Consider the following 12,785-nt stretch of genomic DNA (forward strand, 5'->3'; position numbering starts at 1 on the left):
ATTATGCGAGTCAAAGATGCTACGCAATCGCGTGCATATATAATGAGAACGTGGCGCCTTTCGCGCGTTACATATTTTCCTAGCTCACGGACCCGAGAGCGCGAGTGAAAAAGAAGACTGTTAATTGAAAGCGAATCGTTCGATCGGGCGCTGATAATAATTTTGCACCGAAGAAATGTCCGCAAAACACGGTTCAGCAAAAGCGGTACATTTGTCTCTCTCTCTCTCTCTCTCTCTCTCTCTCTCTCTCTCTCTCTCTCTCTCTCTCTCTCTCTCTCTCTCTCTCTCTTTTTCTTTCGTCAATCACCTCTCTAGAACTTTGATTGGTCGGTCGAGGGCCGACTAGTCGTAAAATTTTTCTCAGCTAATGCGTCCGAATGTGAAACAGCGCGCTTTGGTGCAATGGAGAATGTGCTTGCCTGTTATTGCCCACCTATGCCGCTCTCGCCATCGCTACAGCATCCGGCAATCGTGATTAGCAGCATGTTAGCGCCAAGATGTGAAAATTCTTTCATCTCATTGCTCAATCTTACCTCGCTGAATAATTCAATTCATCTCAAATACGTTTAATAAAGAAATCGTATTTGAGATGGATTTCGCAGATTTAACGTGTCATAGTTTGAGATATTTAAAGAGATATTCTCGCTTTTAGTATTATTTTTTATTCTTCTTTAGAAATTCTTTTCAGAAAAAGTAAAGTGTCGGTCCCAATTATGGGACATTTAAAATTAAAATTTGGTTTTATTAATTCGTGTAAATTTAGCAAACAAACATTTAAAATTATTATATATTCAATAAACTAATTATAAATTTTGAAAAAATATTTAGAAATGTTTATTTAGTAAAACTTTAGTTATGAGCAATTAAATATTTATTAATGTATATCAATGCGTATTAATATACGTTTTTAATGTAAGGATGTTATTTAATGTAAATACAATTTACTATCCAGAGTATGATAATTTCAAGAAATTATTAAAAAGGCGTTTAGAGAGCTTATTAGAGAGATTATTAAATTAAAAATTTTCCACTTTTTTATCTAAAGATCAACAATAAGTGAGAAAGTAATCTTACATATTATAAAAATTATATATACATATATATATATATATAATTTAAAAAAAATTTTAAAAACGTACAAAGTTTTTTCTGTAATTTTATTAATGTACGTATGCATGTCTGTAAAATTTTTTATTGTCCCCGTAACTAGGACTTTGTCCATAATTGGGATCATTACCTTATAAAAACTATGAACCTAAAGAATTTTTAAATTTAATGTATTTATTTATTAACGTTTAAATATTTTTTACAAATTTTGTTAAACATAAAAAAATTTGAGTAATTATTTGTAATTTTGTATAAGCGTTTAAAAAAAAAATACTGTTATGTGATTCAAAATTTATGAATTATTTGAAATAAAAAGCTCCCTTAAGATTATAAATCGACAATTATTTATAATAAGTACTATTCTGTCGATATATACTGCTATGCGCAAATAAGAATTATTATAAATATCATCTAAATATAAAAATATAGAAAAAGTTTATTGCCATCAATATAAACCAAAAAAAATTAAAATAGAGAAATATTTGTTTTATGAAAAATAATCATTATTACAGAAATATTTATTTTCTCATAAACTTGATATTTATAATTATATATACAAAATAAATAAATTTTTATAATTATAATTTCTTATAAAATGTATGAATAAGTCCGATATCACCCCACAAATATTGTCATTTTTAAAGACTAGCTTTAAATAATAACAAAATATATACAATAATTATATGTTCTTTACTGTTATGACAACAATTAACTCTTCCATTCCATTATTCAAAAAATCCAATTAATCCTGAAATAAAAGTTTTCACACATAGTTACAATATAAAAGAGAAACGTTACTTGTGCAACGACCCATGATCTTTCATTAAACATCTTGTAAGCTAATCTAATCTCCCGTTGATAATTATAATTAATTTAACCGTGTAATTTAATTGCTCGCGTGATCGCACTCGCCGGTAACATACGGGGCGATCTTGATTGGCAGTTTTGCCGATGTGAAAATTCTCCCACTCCGCGACAAAGCCCTCCTTCCTTTCGTTTCCTCGCGTGTGCGACGAAATCCCCCTCCTCCCTCGCGCTGACCTGCACCGATCACTCGAGATCGGACAGAAAACCCTCCTCCGATCGCCATATTCGCTAATTCGAGAAAATATGGCTGTCCGGATCAGCCGATTGGATAAATGTCTGACCGCGCCATCGTCTGATGCAACGATCGATATAATATAGCGATCGATCCCGATCGATCGTGCCCGTGGATATCACATTTTATTAATTTCTCCGAGAAGAGAGGGGCAAAAGCGGCTTGGGACACGCGTTTGATTATCGTCCCCTGTCGATCATCATCGCCAGTCATTAACCGATTATTAATGACCGAGTATCGGCCGACCGAGAGGCGTTACAGCGTTTACAGGCAAACGCGCGCTAGATTTTATATTTAGGACGGTAGGATGTAACTCTAGAACTACTGAATTAGGTTGGAACGAAAATACCTGCACCCACGCCGATGACGCTCTTCGGTCTCACCGCGCGTGTGTTTTATATATTTATTTATCGCCGAATTCTTACCCGTCTCAGCACGGTTCACTCGTCTCGCGTGTGGCTCACGGCACTCTAGCGGTTCGGAAGTATTACATAAGAAACGAAATCCAAATTCGGACGGTTCGCCTGCACTGGGACTTGTATCGAAAATGCGCACGACCGCCTGTTCTTTCATCGAAATAATTGCAGCAACAGATTTTAATGAGAAAAGTTCCTCAACTCAGAAATTCAAAAAATTATAAAACTTTTTGGCAATACACAGAGAATACCCTAATATGTAGAAAATTTCATTAAGAAAATTGATTTTTTAAATAAAATTTGATTGAAAAGCTTATCAATTTGAAAACATAAAAGAGAGATAATTAACGTCAGATATTTTTCTAGAAATAATTAGCATCCAATTAGTGTCTTACTTAAAGTGTTAGGATCGCTTATTATAAATCTATGATTAAAATAAATTTTGAAATTAAATAGCAATTTTTTTTAATATAATCCGTACATTGACCTACGAGTGTAGAAAGAACTCGCTATAATAATTTTTGTAGGAGATATATAGATTTTTACTTTTTTCTTACTTGCACTTGGCGAGATATACAAATCAGGGATAAAACTCGCAAAGGGTGTTGATTTTTTGCGAAGAGTCTTTTATCTCTAAAATAACCCCAAACAGAAATCGTTATCTTTATTTTGGTGGAAGATATAAAGTTTAAAGGACCGGCACATATATGTTTCATTAGGGGGATGCTAAAGTACCCGTCAAACTTGATCGAGGTCGATAATGTAAAGTCATTCGTGCACATCATTAACAAGATTTCGTACGCATTCCTTTTATAGATTTGAAGATCCTTTTCCAGAATTAAATTATGTATTAATATCATCTATAAATTAAACTTTACACCGAGAATAAAAACATTTTTTGCAGACTGCTCTTTGTATCATCCTGAATCTATAAGATTGGTAATTATAAAAAAGTTAAAAGAGCTAATCTTTTTTTTAGGCTTTTAATCTTAGTTTAAATTGCACGATATTGTTTATATATGCAGTTATCTCTAGAAGAATACGGTTTTATTTTGTATATATATATCGTAAATTTTGTATATCAAGCAAATATTGTCATCAAGTGACAATTTTACGTATTAAAAAAATTTTTTTTTATATGAACTCGATCGATTCTCTAGATTTTTTGTGCGTATTTTAATTCTATAAGAAACTACAATTCTATAAAGCCAATTAAAAGATTAGTTTATTTAAAAAATGTCGGTAAGATAGACGGCTTTTGGATCTGCTTACAAAAACGAAAAATAGGAGGGATTGATTCATTTTATCTTTCACCTCGTCAAGGGGTAAATTTGGGAAGAAAGAATACTTTACAACATATTACGATGTATAGGAAAGAGTTGCCATATGCGTATACCACTTAAAATATTTTTGATTATTTCGCATTTAGTATTATTTGGGCTTTTACATCATATTTTGATTACCGAGTATCGTTTATATTAAGTAAAACTATAAAATATTGAAGAGGTACACAGGATTTAGGCGACATTCAGCAACTCTCCCCTACCATTTTTTGAATTTTCAAGCTGAGGATCTTTTCTCGCAAGTCTGTGTTTTATTTACAAAATACAGACAAGAAAGAGAAAGAAAGAAAGAGAGAGAGAGAAATTAATGACTGACGAGCGTAATTACAAATTCCACGTGAGACGCCTTGGCGATAAGCAAATAAGCTCGGCTCTCTTAATTAAAAATGATGGAGCGGGGGCTTAAAGACAAGCGCGCGCGGATAAGCGTGCACCGATGGCCATCGATCATCGGATCTGTAAACGACTTTCGACGCTCCCGCCGTATCTCATTATATTTCGTGAACGGAACGGAGGAGAGCCTCGGACTTGGGAAGAACGGGCCGCAATTAGCGTACATACGGGTACTGCGGACGTAAGGCGAATTGGCCGTGCCATTAATCAAAACGAGAGGCAGAAAACAATTTGGGGACGGGCCACCGAGCGCTTACCGAATTATTAACCGAATTATTATCCATCCAAATGGCGCGCCGCTTACGCAAGCGGCCGGGAGGGCGCGGGTCAATTAGCGTCGCGGACGGTCTGCGTTAGCGATATCGCCGATATCGCCGAAACGGTATAATCGCATAACGATTGGAACGTCGCGCGCGTTAAACGCGGGGCCGAAGCGGACTCTTTACGTAATCGCGAATCGAGGCGAGCCGCGACGGGACATTGGGAAAGACGGGGGTGTCCCTCGTCGCGGTGCCCGGTTTCGACAACGACCGGCCGATTTTTTTTCTCTCTCCCGTGCGATGACTAATGGCTCGGACGCAAACGTGTTCGCCCACCCGCGGTCGATACACCGTTCGATTTTTCAAGTCACATATACGTAAAGATATCAAATGACACACCCCTGCGGTTAACGCCACGTTAATGGAGTCGTTATCTTCAGATCAGAGAATTTATTTTAACTGGATCCTCTAGATTTTCGTATAAAACGTTTTTATGAAGTTTCCTGATGATACACCTCGATTAGACGTAGGTGTGCGACTTTGGAATTACCAGATTTTCAGGGTAAATTTTAGAAGAAAATTCTCTCCGTTTATCTGCAACTAGAATTACATGGTAAAATAATAATAGCTTAGAGCTCCACTTTTATAGTTATTATCGTTATAACATTAGTAATAATAATTCATATGTTTATCAAATTTTAATACAATAAAATTATATCATGATATTTTCATGATAATGATAGATTATTAATCGGTTACTATTTACGTAATAATAATAATTTAATTAATAACTACAATGTGCATGGTTAAAACAATCGTAAATATACCGTAAGTATGCAGTTGGCACCGAAAATGACCATACATTATAGTCAAATTACAGTAATTGCGAAATTTATTTACATTGAATCATTTTGCCGGCCGGCAATTTTCAAGGTATGAGTAATCCGTGTGATAATTATAGTAATAACTATGTCTGTTCTTTGTGCCAAAGATTCAAATTAATTCCTTCCACAATGTATCCGATTTTTAATTGATTATTAATTATTATCTTGGATAGCAATGGCAAACCACCAAAAGTATCTTTGCCAAAACAGTTGCCATAAAAATATATATCAAATAAAGATTATGATCTTCAATCATCAAAGACTAATTTGAGAGAGTGAGGAAGAGAGAGAGAGAGAGAGAGAAATAGGAAAACGCAATTTGTGTAAACTGATTTCCGTGCATGCAAATCCGATAATATTATATATTGGCTACTATGTGTGCTATTCTGTTCAGCTTGAAACGTTTTCCATGAAACTGCCGAGATAGAACGAAACGGGGCGTTGTTTCACACCAATCTGCGAACTTGCCTATTCTATTTCCAAGTTGACCACACCTGTTTTAGTTTTATTTTCGGGAGCTTCCGTGCTGTCCACGTGAACGTAACAAGATGCCGTTTGCGTTTACAATGTTAGGAATTTGTTATTCTACAATCGCGCGGGCGGAGAGAATTTTTACTTCAAAGTTATAAAAAAAATTATACAATCTTTTTCATCGAAGTGTACTTTGTAACCGTGTTTATTGGAACTTGTTTCGCGATGGCCTTTTATCAAAGAAGTTAATTAAATCGTAGATGTAAAAAGTATATATCTTGAATATTTGATGATTGAACAATGGCTACGTTTTTACATCCTGCACTTAAACAGTGGCCTCAAATTCAATCTGAAATTATTTAGGCTTCTTATAAACACTTTATAGAGGACCTGACTTGGCTTTAAGGTTAGCCTTACTTTTTAGTAATTAAATCAAATAGGTCGCTTTGATGTAAACGCACGTTACTCAACCTTTAAACATCAAATTGTTAATATGATTGATTCACAATAAAGGTAAATCCGGGAGACAACGTTGCGATCTTGAAAATACTTTAAGTCAATTATAATGAGAAGATTAGCGGACTAAATTTGACTTAGGTCACGATATAGATCAGACTGCACATAGATTTCTAGATATGAACGTAGTCAATAATAATATTTTTTATTGATGCCACTATTTTATTCCCTTGAAATTTTGTGACTTTTTAATCAGTTTAAATTAGCCATCGTGTCAAAAAATTATCATCCACGTAACACACGTAATACCCAACATTAATATATATAACAGTAATATTTCATAATATATATAACATAATATATATAACAGTAATATTTCAATCATAAGTGTCTGTAGGAGTAAGAAGAGACATTTGCCTCCTCTGGAAAATGACAGCACATGCACGATTGCTTGGATTGGTGGCAAAAGTGTACGCAGGAACAGGAAAAAGGAGTACTTGTTCCCCCTTCCCTGAAAATAATCCAACAAACGCCCTTGATTCTAATATTGCAATAATATTACAAATAAGAAAAAAAAAACAAGAAATCAAATTCGTAAAAAAAATCTAATTATATTTAAAGCAAAAGACTCTTTTGTTATTTAAAGACTTTCAGATTTTTCGTGAATCTCTTTGTGCATCGCGACTTCAAATTGTAATACTTGTAAAAATATTACATAATGAGAAACAGTTTATGTTTTTTTGCGTATAATATTTTATGCATTTCAAACAATCTATAACTATAATGTTGATCGTTTGTTTTTGGAAACGTGTTTATAGCATTTAACTCGACACGTGGCGTTATTCTACGTTCCAATGTAAAAATAAATTGCTTGCGTTTTCTTCGTCTGTCTACTACGTTACTATATCTGTAATGTTAAACTTTCAATGTTTATGGCAATGCTTTGTTTTACATATATTGAATTACAACAAACATTATAAATATTATAAAAAATTATATAATATTATATATATATTTCTCTTTATCATTTTTTATCAATTTAATAATGTTGATATAACCTTTGGCAATTTTTCTTTGTAAGAATTACATAATTTGTCAGAATTTCTACATAAATTTCAAAATTTTTCAAAATTTAAGTATAATTTTATAACTTTCTAAAGAATTTCTCAGTTTCTTTATCTTCATCTTTTCTAGAATTCTTTATATGTGTATAATAAGATTTTGAAAAGTTCAAGTTTTTAAACAAATCTTCATAAATTTAAAATGTAAAAAATAATTTAAAAATATTATAAAATATAAGAATTTTTTATCAGAGACATTTATAATTTTTTAAATATACTGATTTTGCGTTCTTTTTTCATATATGTAAAACATTTGTTAATTTCTTGTGCGTGATAAAATTTCTGATAATATTTAAACATTTTCATAAATTATTATGTTACACTGCCATGCTTACAAAGGCAACAGCTCGTTTTCGACGTTCGCTGCCTTCGACAGATTACAGAGCGTTAGTGGCGGAATTACACTCGGACGATGGAGAAGAACGAATTGATACGAGTGGTCGAGCCTGTTGCTAGTCCATATACGGATCTGAGTGCTAAAATGAATTACCCGAGCTGATACGAGACCCGCCTTCGAAAGACACTGGATGAACTGGTCCCATTCAGGGGGAGCCACTTCTCGTCTTGCTTCGTTGAGTTTATGTATCTTTTTCATGTTCATTCATTCAAGCATCAACGTGTCGGATCTTTTAAAATTTCAAAAGTTTATAATTTTTAAATCAAACACGATAATCGCTCATTTTTTAGTTCACTGTATCTCATCTCATTTACATTAATATAAATAAACATAATTTCTTTTAAAAAAAAAAGTTAGTTTGGTAATAATAAATTAGTAACAATAGTGGAGCCTAGATAATAATTAGCTTCAACAAGATAATTTCAATTTAACGTTTAGCTAATAATTAAATATTTAATAATTTTATAACCGTTTAATAACCGATTGATTACTATTAATATGTTTGGTTATGCCTAATATAATTATTAAATATATGATTATATTAATATTTAATTGAAATTATTTTATCACATTTTTAAACTGTTTGTTTTTAATGTGGGGAAAAAGATATGATTGCACTAGCATTTCCAAGTTTTTTAGAAAAATAAAATTAAAGGAAAAAATTGGTTCCTTTTCCGTTTTCCCGAAAAAAGAAATATAGAAAAAAAACAATTGCGACAATAAGATACTTGTGTGTATATGTGTGTGTTCTTAATTTTCTAAAAAAATTAAGTTAAGAAAAAACCCAGTATTTATCATTTTTTCCAAAAAACTAAATACAGAAAAATACGACTATATAATAACGGCAGCAAAATTTATTGATTAATTGCTTACTTCTTATAAAGTTTTTTAATGTAGAAATTATTTTAAAATTATTGGATTTGTATAAAGGACAATAAAAGTGACATTTTAAAAGAAAAGAAAACCCGGAAAAATACGATAAAGAAAAGCTGAAAAAAATCTTTTCTTTCTTAAAATTGCCAAATATTTTTCCAGGCTAAAAACTATAGCTTGCACGATCGTTATAGAGAGAGAGAGAGGGGGGGGGGGAGATGGGGGAGAGAAGTAGCAATTCACGACAGTTTGCTCCGCCTAAGCCATGTCTGATAACTTTCTCCTCTTTACGTTACGTTAAACCTGACCAAGTCGTCATAATTTTTCCCAGATGATTTCTTAACTCTGCATAAAATGCACGTACGTATATCTACCTTTCACGTGATCTTGTACGACACGTTATCCCGAATTGAGTTACCTCCTTTGCCGAGCAGAAACAAATCCACGATGAAATACAGCGTAACTTCCCTTATCTATGATGCGATGCTCGCGAGTTTTTATCGCTTAGATTTATGATCGGCATAAGTCTGGATTGGTCGAACGTTCACACAACCAAACGATCTCTCTCTCCCCCCTTCTCTCTCTCCCTCCCTCCCTCTCTCTCTCTCTCTTTCTCTCTCCCTTTCTCTCTCTCTGTCTGTCTCTCGTCACACTCGGATTTCGTTAAACGATATGTTTGTCCAAGCCGAAGAGCAGAAATCTCCGTCTTAGTTCGAGAGGGAGAGGCGCGAAGGGGAGGGGGGGAGGGTGAATCGTAAAATGTAGATCGCACCGCGCGCGCGCGTTTCCTGTACTTCGCGCGCTGCAAGAAATCTTCGCGCGCGGCATATCGCCCCGCAATTCGATCCACCCACGTGGTCTAGGCGCGTCGCGCGAGAGCTATTCATCAAACGCCGATCCGGCACTAAGGTCTTCCGCACAACGACCGGCCGGTCGGGATAAACGCCAGGGAGAAAACCGATCCGATATGAATACCTGCGCCACATGCCGCCGCGTAAGCGGCCCTTACTCCTTATAAAGACGTGCCTGCGAGCGAGGAATAACGACCGGACGGACGGACGGACGGACGGACGAATGGATCGGGATCCGATATAAAATCAGGCCCGCAATCGAGTATTTATGCTATGTGGTCGTGTACATCCTCGCCGTCGCGAAAAAGGGACTACGATGATTTTATCTGCCGCGGCCGATCGCCGCGGCCGATTTGACGGAGAGCCGGGGAAACCCGCGGCAGGAAAGAAACGTATTATATCAAAAGGGAACTTTTTAAATTCAGCTAAAAAAAAAGAGATACAAGGTCTCGCGGCTATAATATTGAATCGAGGAAATTCGTTCTCTCCGCCTGGCAAATTTTGTATGGTAAAATGTAAGGATTGAAAATACTATAATTAATACTTAATAGTGAAACAAGTTTAAAAATATTACTTTTTAAATGGCAAGCAGTGTATTATTATCATTTGCAGTGGTAATTTACAACTGTGATAATTAACAAGTGTTCTCTGTCTTTTAATGATTTTGACTTCAGAATTAGTGCGTTATTACTGAAAGAAAGTGTAGTTATTTCACTGATTAATAAATTATAAATATATTATAGAGACTGTTTAAATTAATAAATAAAATTATAATAAAACAAATTACAGTTTAGTTTATAGACGTTCAATATCATTGTACAATACTTTTGATCGTCTGAAGGTTGTATTGTTTGAGTTTGTTTGACATTGCCTAGAGAAACTCTGTAAAAAAAAATTACAATCAGTAAAAATCAGTGAAAATACATTGACTTTCAATAATATACTTATAACTTAACTTATCATACATACAATTTATCAATCGGTAAAATAAATACACTGATATTTCTTAATAATAATGCATTAATTTTAAAATCTAAATCACTAAAAGACAATTAATACTCACTAATTACTGCAGTTATAAATATACCGCTGCAAATCGGTGATGATACACTGATTGCAATTTAGAGAAACTATCATCGAGCGTCTAGAAGCCGCGGACGAAAAGGTTAAGTTCTTACATGTCCGACCTTATTAATTTTCGGAAGACTACATTGAGTTTATTTTTGATATGGCTAGAAAGACATTGTACAGCAACATATCGAGCGTTCAGAGGGCCGCCTTAAAGGCAACCAACGCGGCGCAGCTCATCGCGCGCAGGCGCTATAGATCGCGCGGGCCGCCAATTGCCCGATCGTGCCGCGCCGGCCCTTTGTGGAGGCCCGGCGGGCTATTGTTTGCGCGGGAAATACGCGAATAAAGTCGGAAGGCGGGACGCGGTGCGCCGGTCATACGTTGCGCGCGGCGCGGCGGCTACGTGAATGAAGCGCCCATTCATACGGCTCCACTCCCTTCAACCCCCTCGCCCGCTCCGTCCTGGACGGAGCGAACGAGAGAGAAGCCACGCACACGCGTATACAGCACGGTCCGCGCATTATGTACACGTGTGCACGTACGTCGTGCCGCGTTATAAGCGCCAACCCACACGCGATTGTCGATCGCCCCGAGAAGACGCTCGCCCATCGGCCTCGGTGGTGGATGCCACCGCCGCCGCTGCGCTTTATCTTCCGCCTTTTTTTTTGCGCCGCTCGTCGCGCCGACCGGTCGGTCATGCGCGCACCCCAGGAACTGGTACACACACACACAATACGCATCATACGTGCGCGTTCATCAGCCTCTCTCATTCATCCGATCCGCGACAATGTGGAGTCGTCTAGATTACGGTAGGATAGCAGTTAAAAGGTTAAAAATGGAATAATTAAATTTGAAAATTTGTAACTTTTATAATTTAACTTACTTTCTAAATCGTAATCAGTGGATATTCATTAATTCGCAGTGGCATACTTATAACTGTGATAATCAGTAGATATTCACTGTCTTTCAGTAATTTTCACTTCAAAATTAGTATGTAGTCACTGAAAGATCAGAGTGTATTTATTTCACTGATTGATAATCAGTAAATCATTATAAGTATATCACTGAAAGTATTTCCACTGATTTTGCCGAGTTTTCACTTATTGTGATTTAGAGAGTAGTCAAGTGAGTTAAATTTTAACTTTCAACTACTTTTAACCGTAGGGAGACACCTATATTTTTCGTACCTTACGTAGACACCTATGGATCTGTACGTGAGACCCGAGGACTTCATTATTTAATAACAATGTTTAGTAATAATATTTAGTAAGATGGTTTAATAGAAAATTAATTACAAAAACTGACAGAGTTTCAAAAAATCTCTCAAGTCCCATAGACCCATAGGCATTTATCTAGAGTTAATAAACCTAAACATTAACTTAATAACATTTTTTTAATTAAAAACTTTATATAAAAAAGGAACATTCTCAAATAAAAACAATATCTCTCAAATAAAATGTGTTAAAATTGAACAAATAAATTTATTAAATTGAATATTGAATCCAAATCTTTTAATTTTAAAAATAATATTTTAATAAATATTGTTTAATTTATATTTTTTAAGTTACAGAAAATATAATAAATAAGTTTTAAATAATAATTGATTATAAAAATACTTATTTTTTTAAATAACTTTAATCTGGAGATATATTTTATTTTACATATAATTACATTTTAAACTCTAGAAAAGTTAATAACTTAATTAATAAGTTCATGCGTTTTAAAAATAACTAGTTAACATTAAAATTTAATTTATTTAAAATTAATTAAGTTAAAAGTTATTGACTTTGTAACTGTATTATTTTCTAACTTATTAATTCGCGCGCTACCCCACCCTGTATATTTAATTATATCATTTTAAGACTTTATCAAAGTAATAAAATACATGCAAGTGGTATTACAGGCATACTGCACCTAGTGTGCAGTAGTACTGTCATGATGCAATTCCTGCAGAATACATGTTAGAGACCGTCGGTTGTGACAGAAAAAGATCTCATTCATCGAAGAATTTCCCTTGCAGTCTCGTCACGCGCAGCATAGCTC

At 34.5% G+C, this 12,785-nt stretch overlaps 2 protein-coding genes across 2 annotated transcripts in view; both read right to left on the reverse strand.

Annotated features, from left to right (window-relative positions):
• The window catches only part of LOC105834908, a 43,898-nt gene that overhangs the window by 22,561 nt on the left and 8,552 nt on the right, over positions 1-12,785 (reverse strand). The gene's annotated exons all lie outside the window — the stretch shown is intronic.
• Positions 3,169-11,351, reverse strand: LOC118646943. Its single transcript, XM_036290894.1, has 3 exons — positions 11,271-11,351; positions 9,830-9,942; positions 3,169-8,152 (listed from the first exon to the last, which is right to left on the reverse strand). Exons 1-3 carry the CDS (start codon positions 11,349-11,351, stop codon positions 7,882-7,884), a joined length of 465 nt encoding a protein of 154 aa, XP_036146787.1. The 3' UTR covers positions 3,169-7,881.

The sequence above is a fragment of the Monomorium pharaonis genome, chromosome 8, assembly GCF_013373865.1.
Source record: "Monomorium pharaonis isolate MP-MQ-018 chromosome 8, ASM1337386v2, whole genome shotgun sequence".
Classification (NCBI taxonomy): domain Eukaryota; kingdom Metazoa; phylum Arthropoda; class Insecta; order Hymenoptera; family Formicidae; genus Monomorium; species Monomorium pharaonis.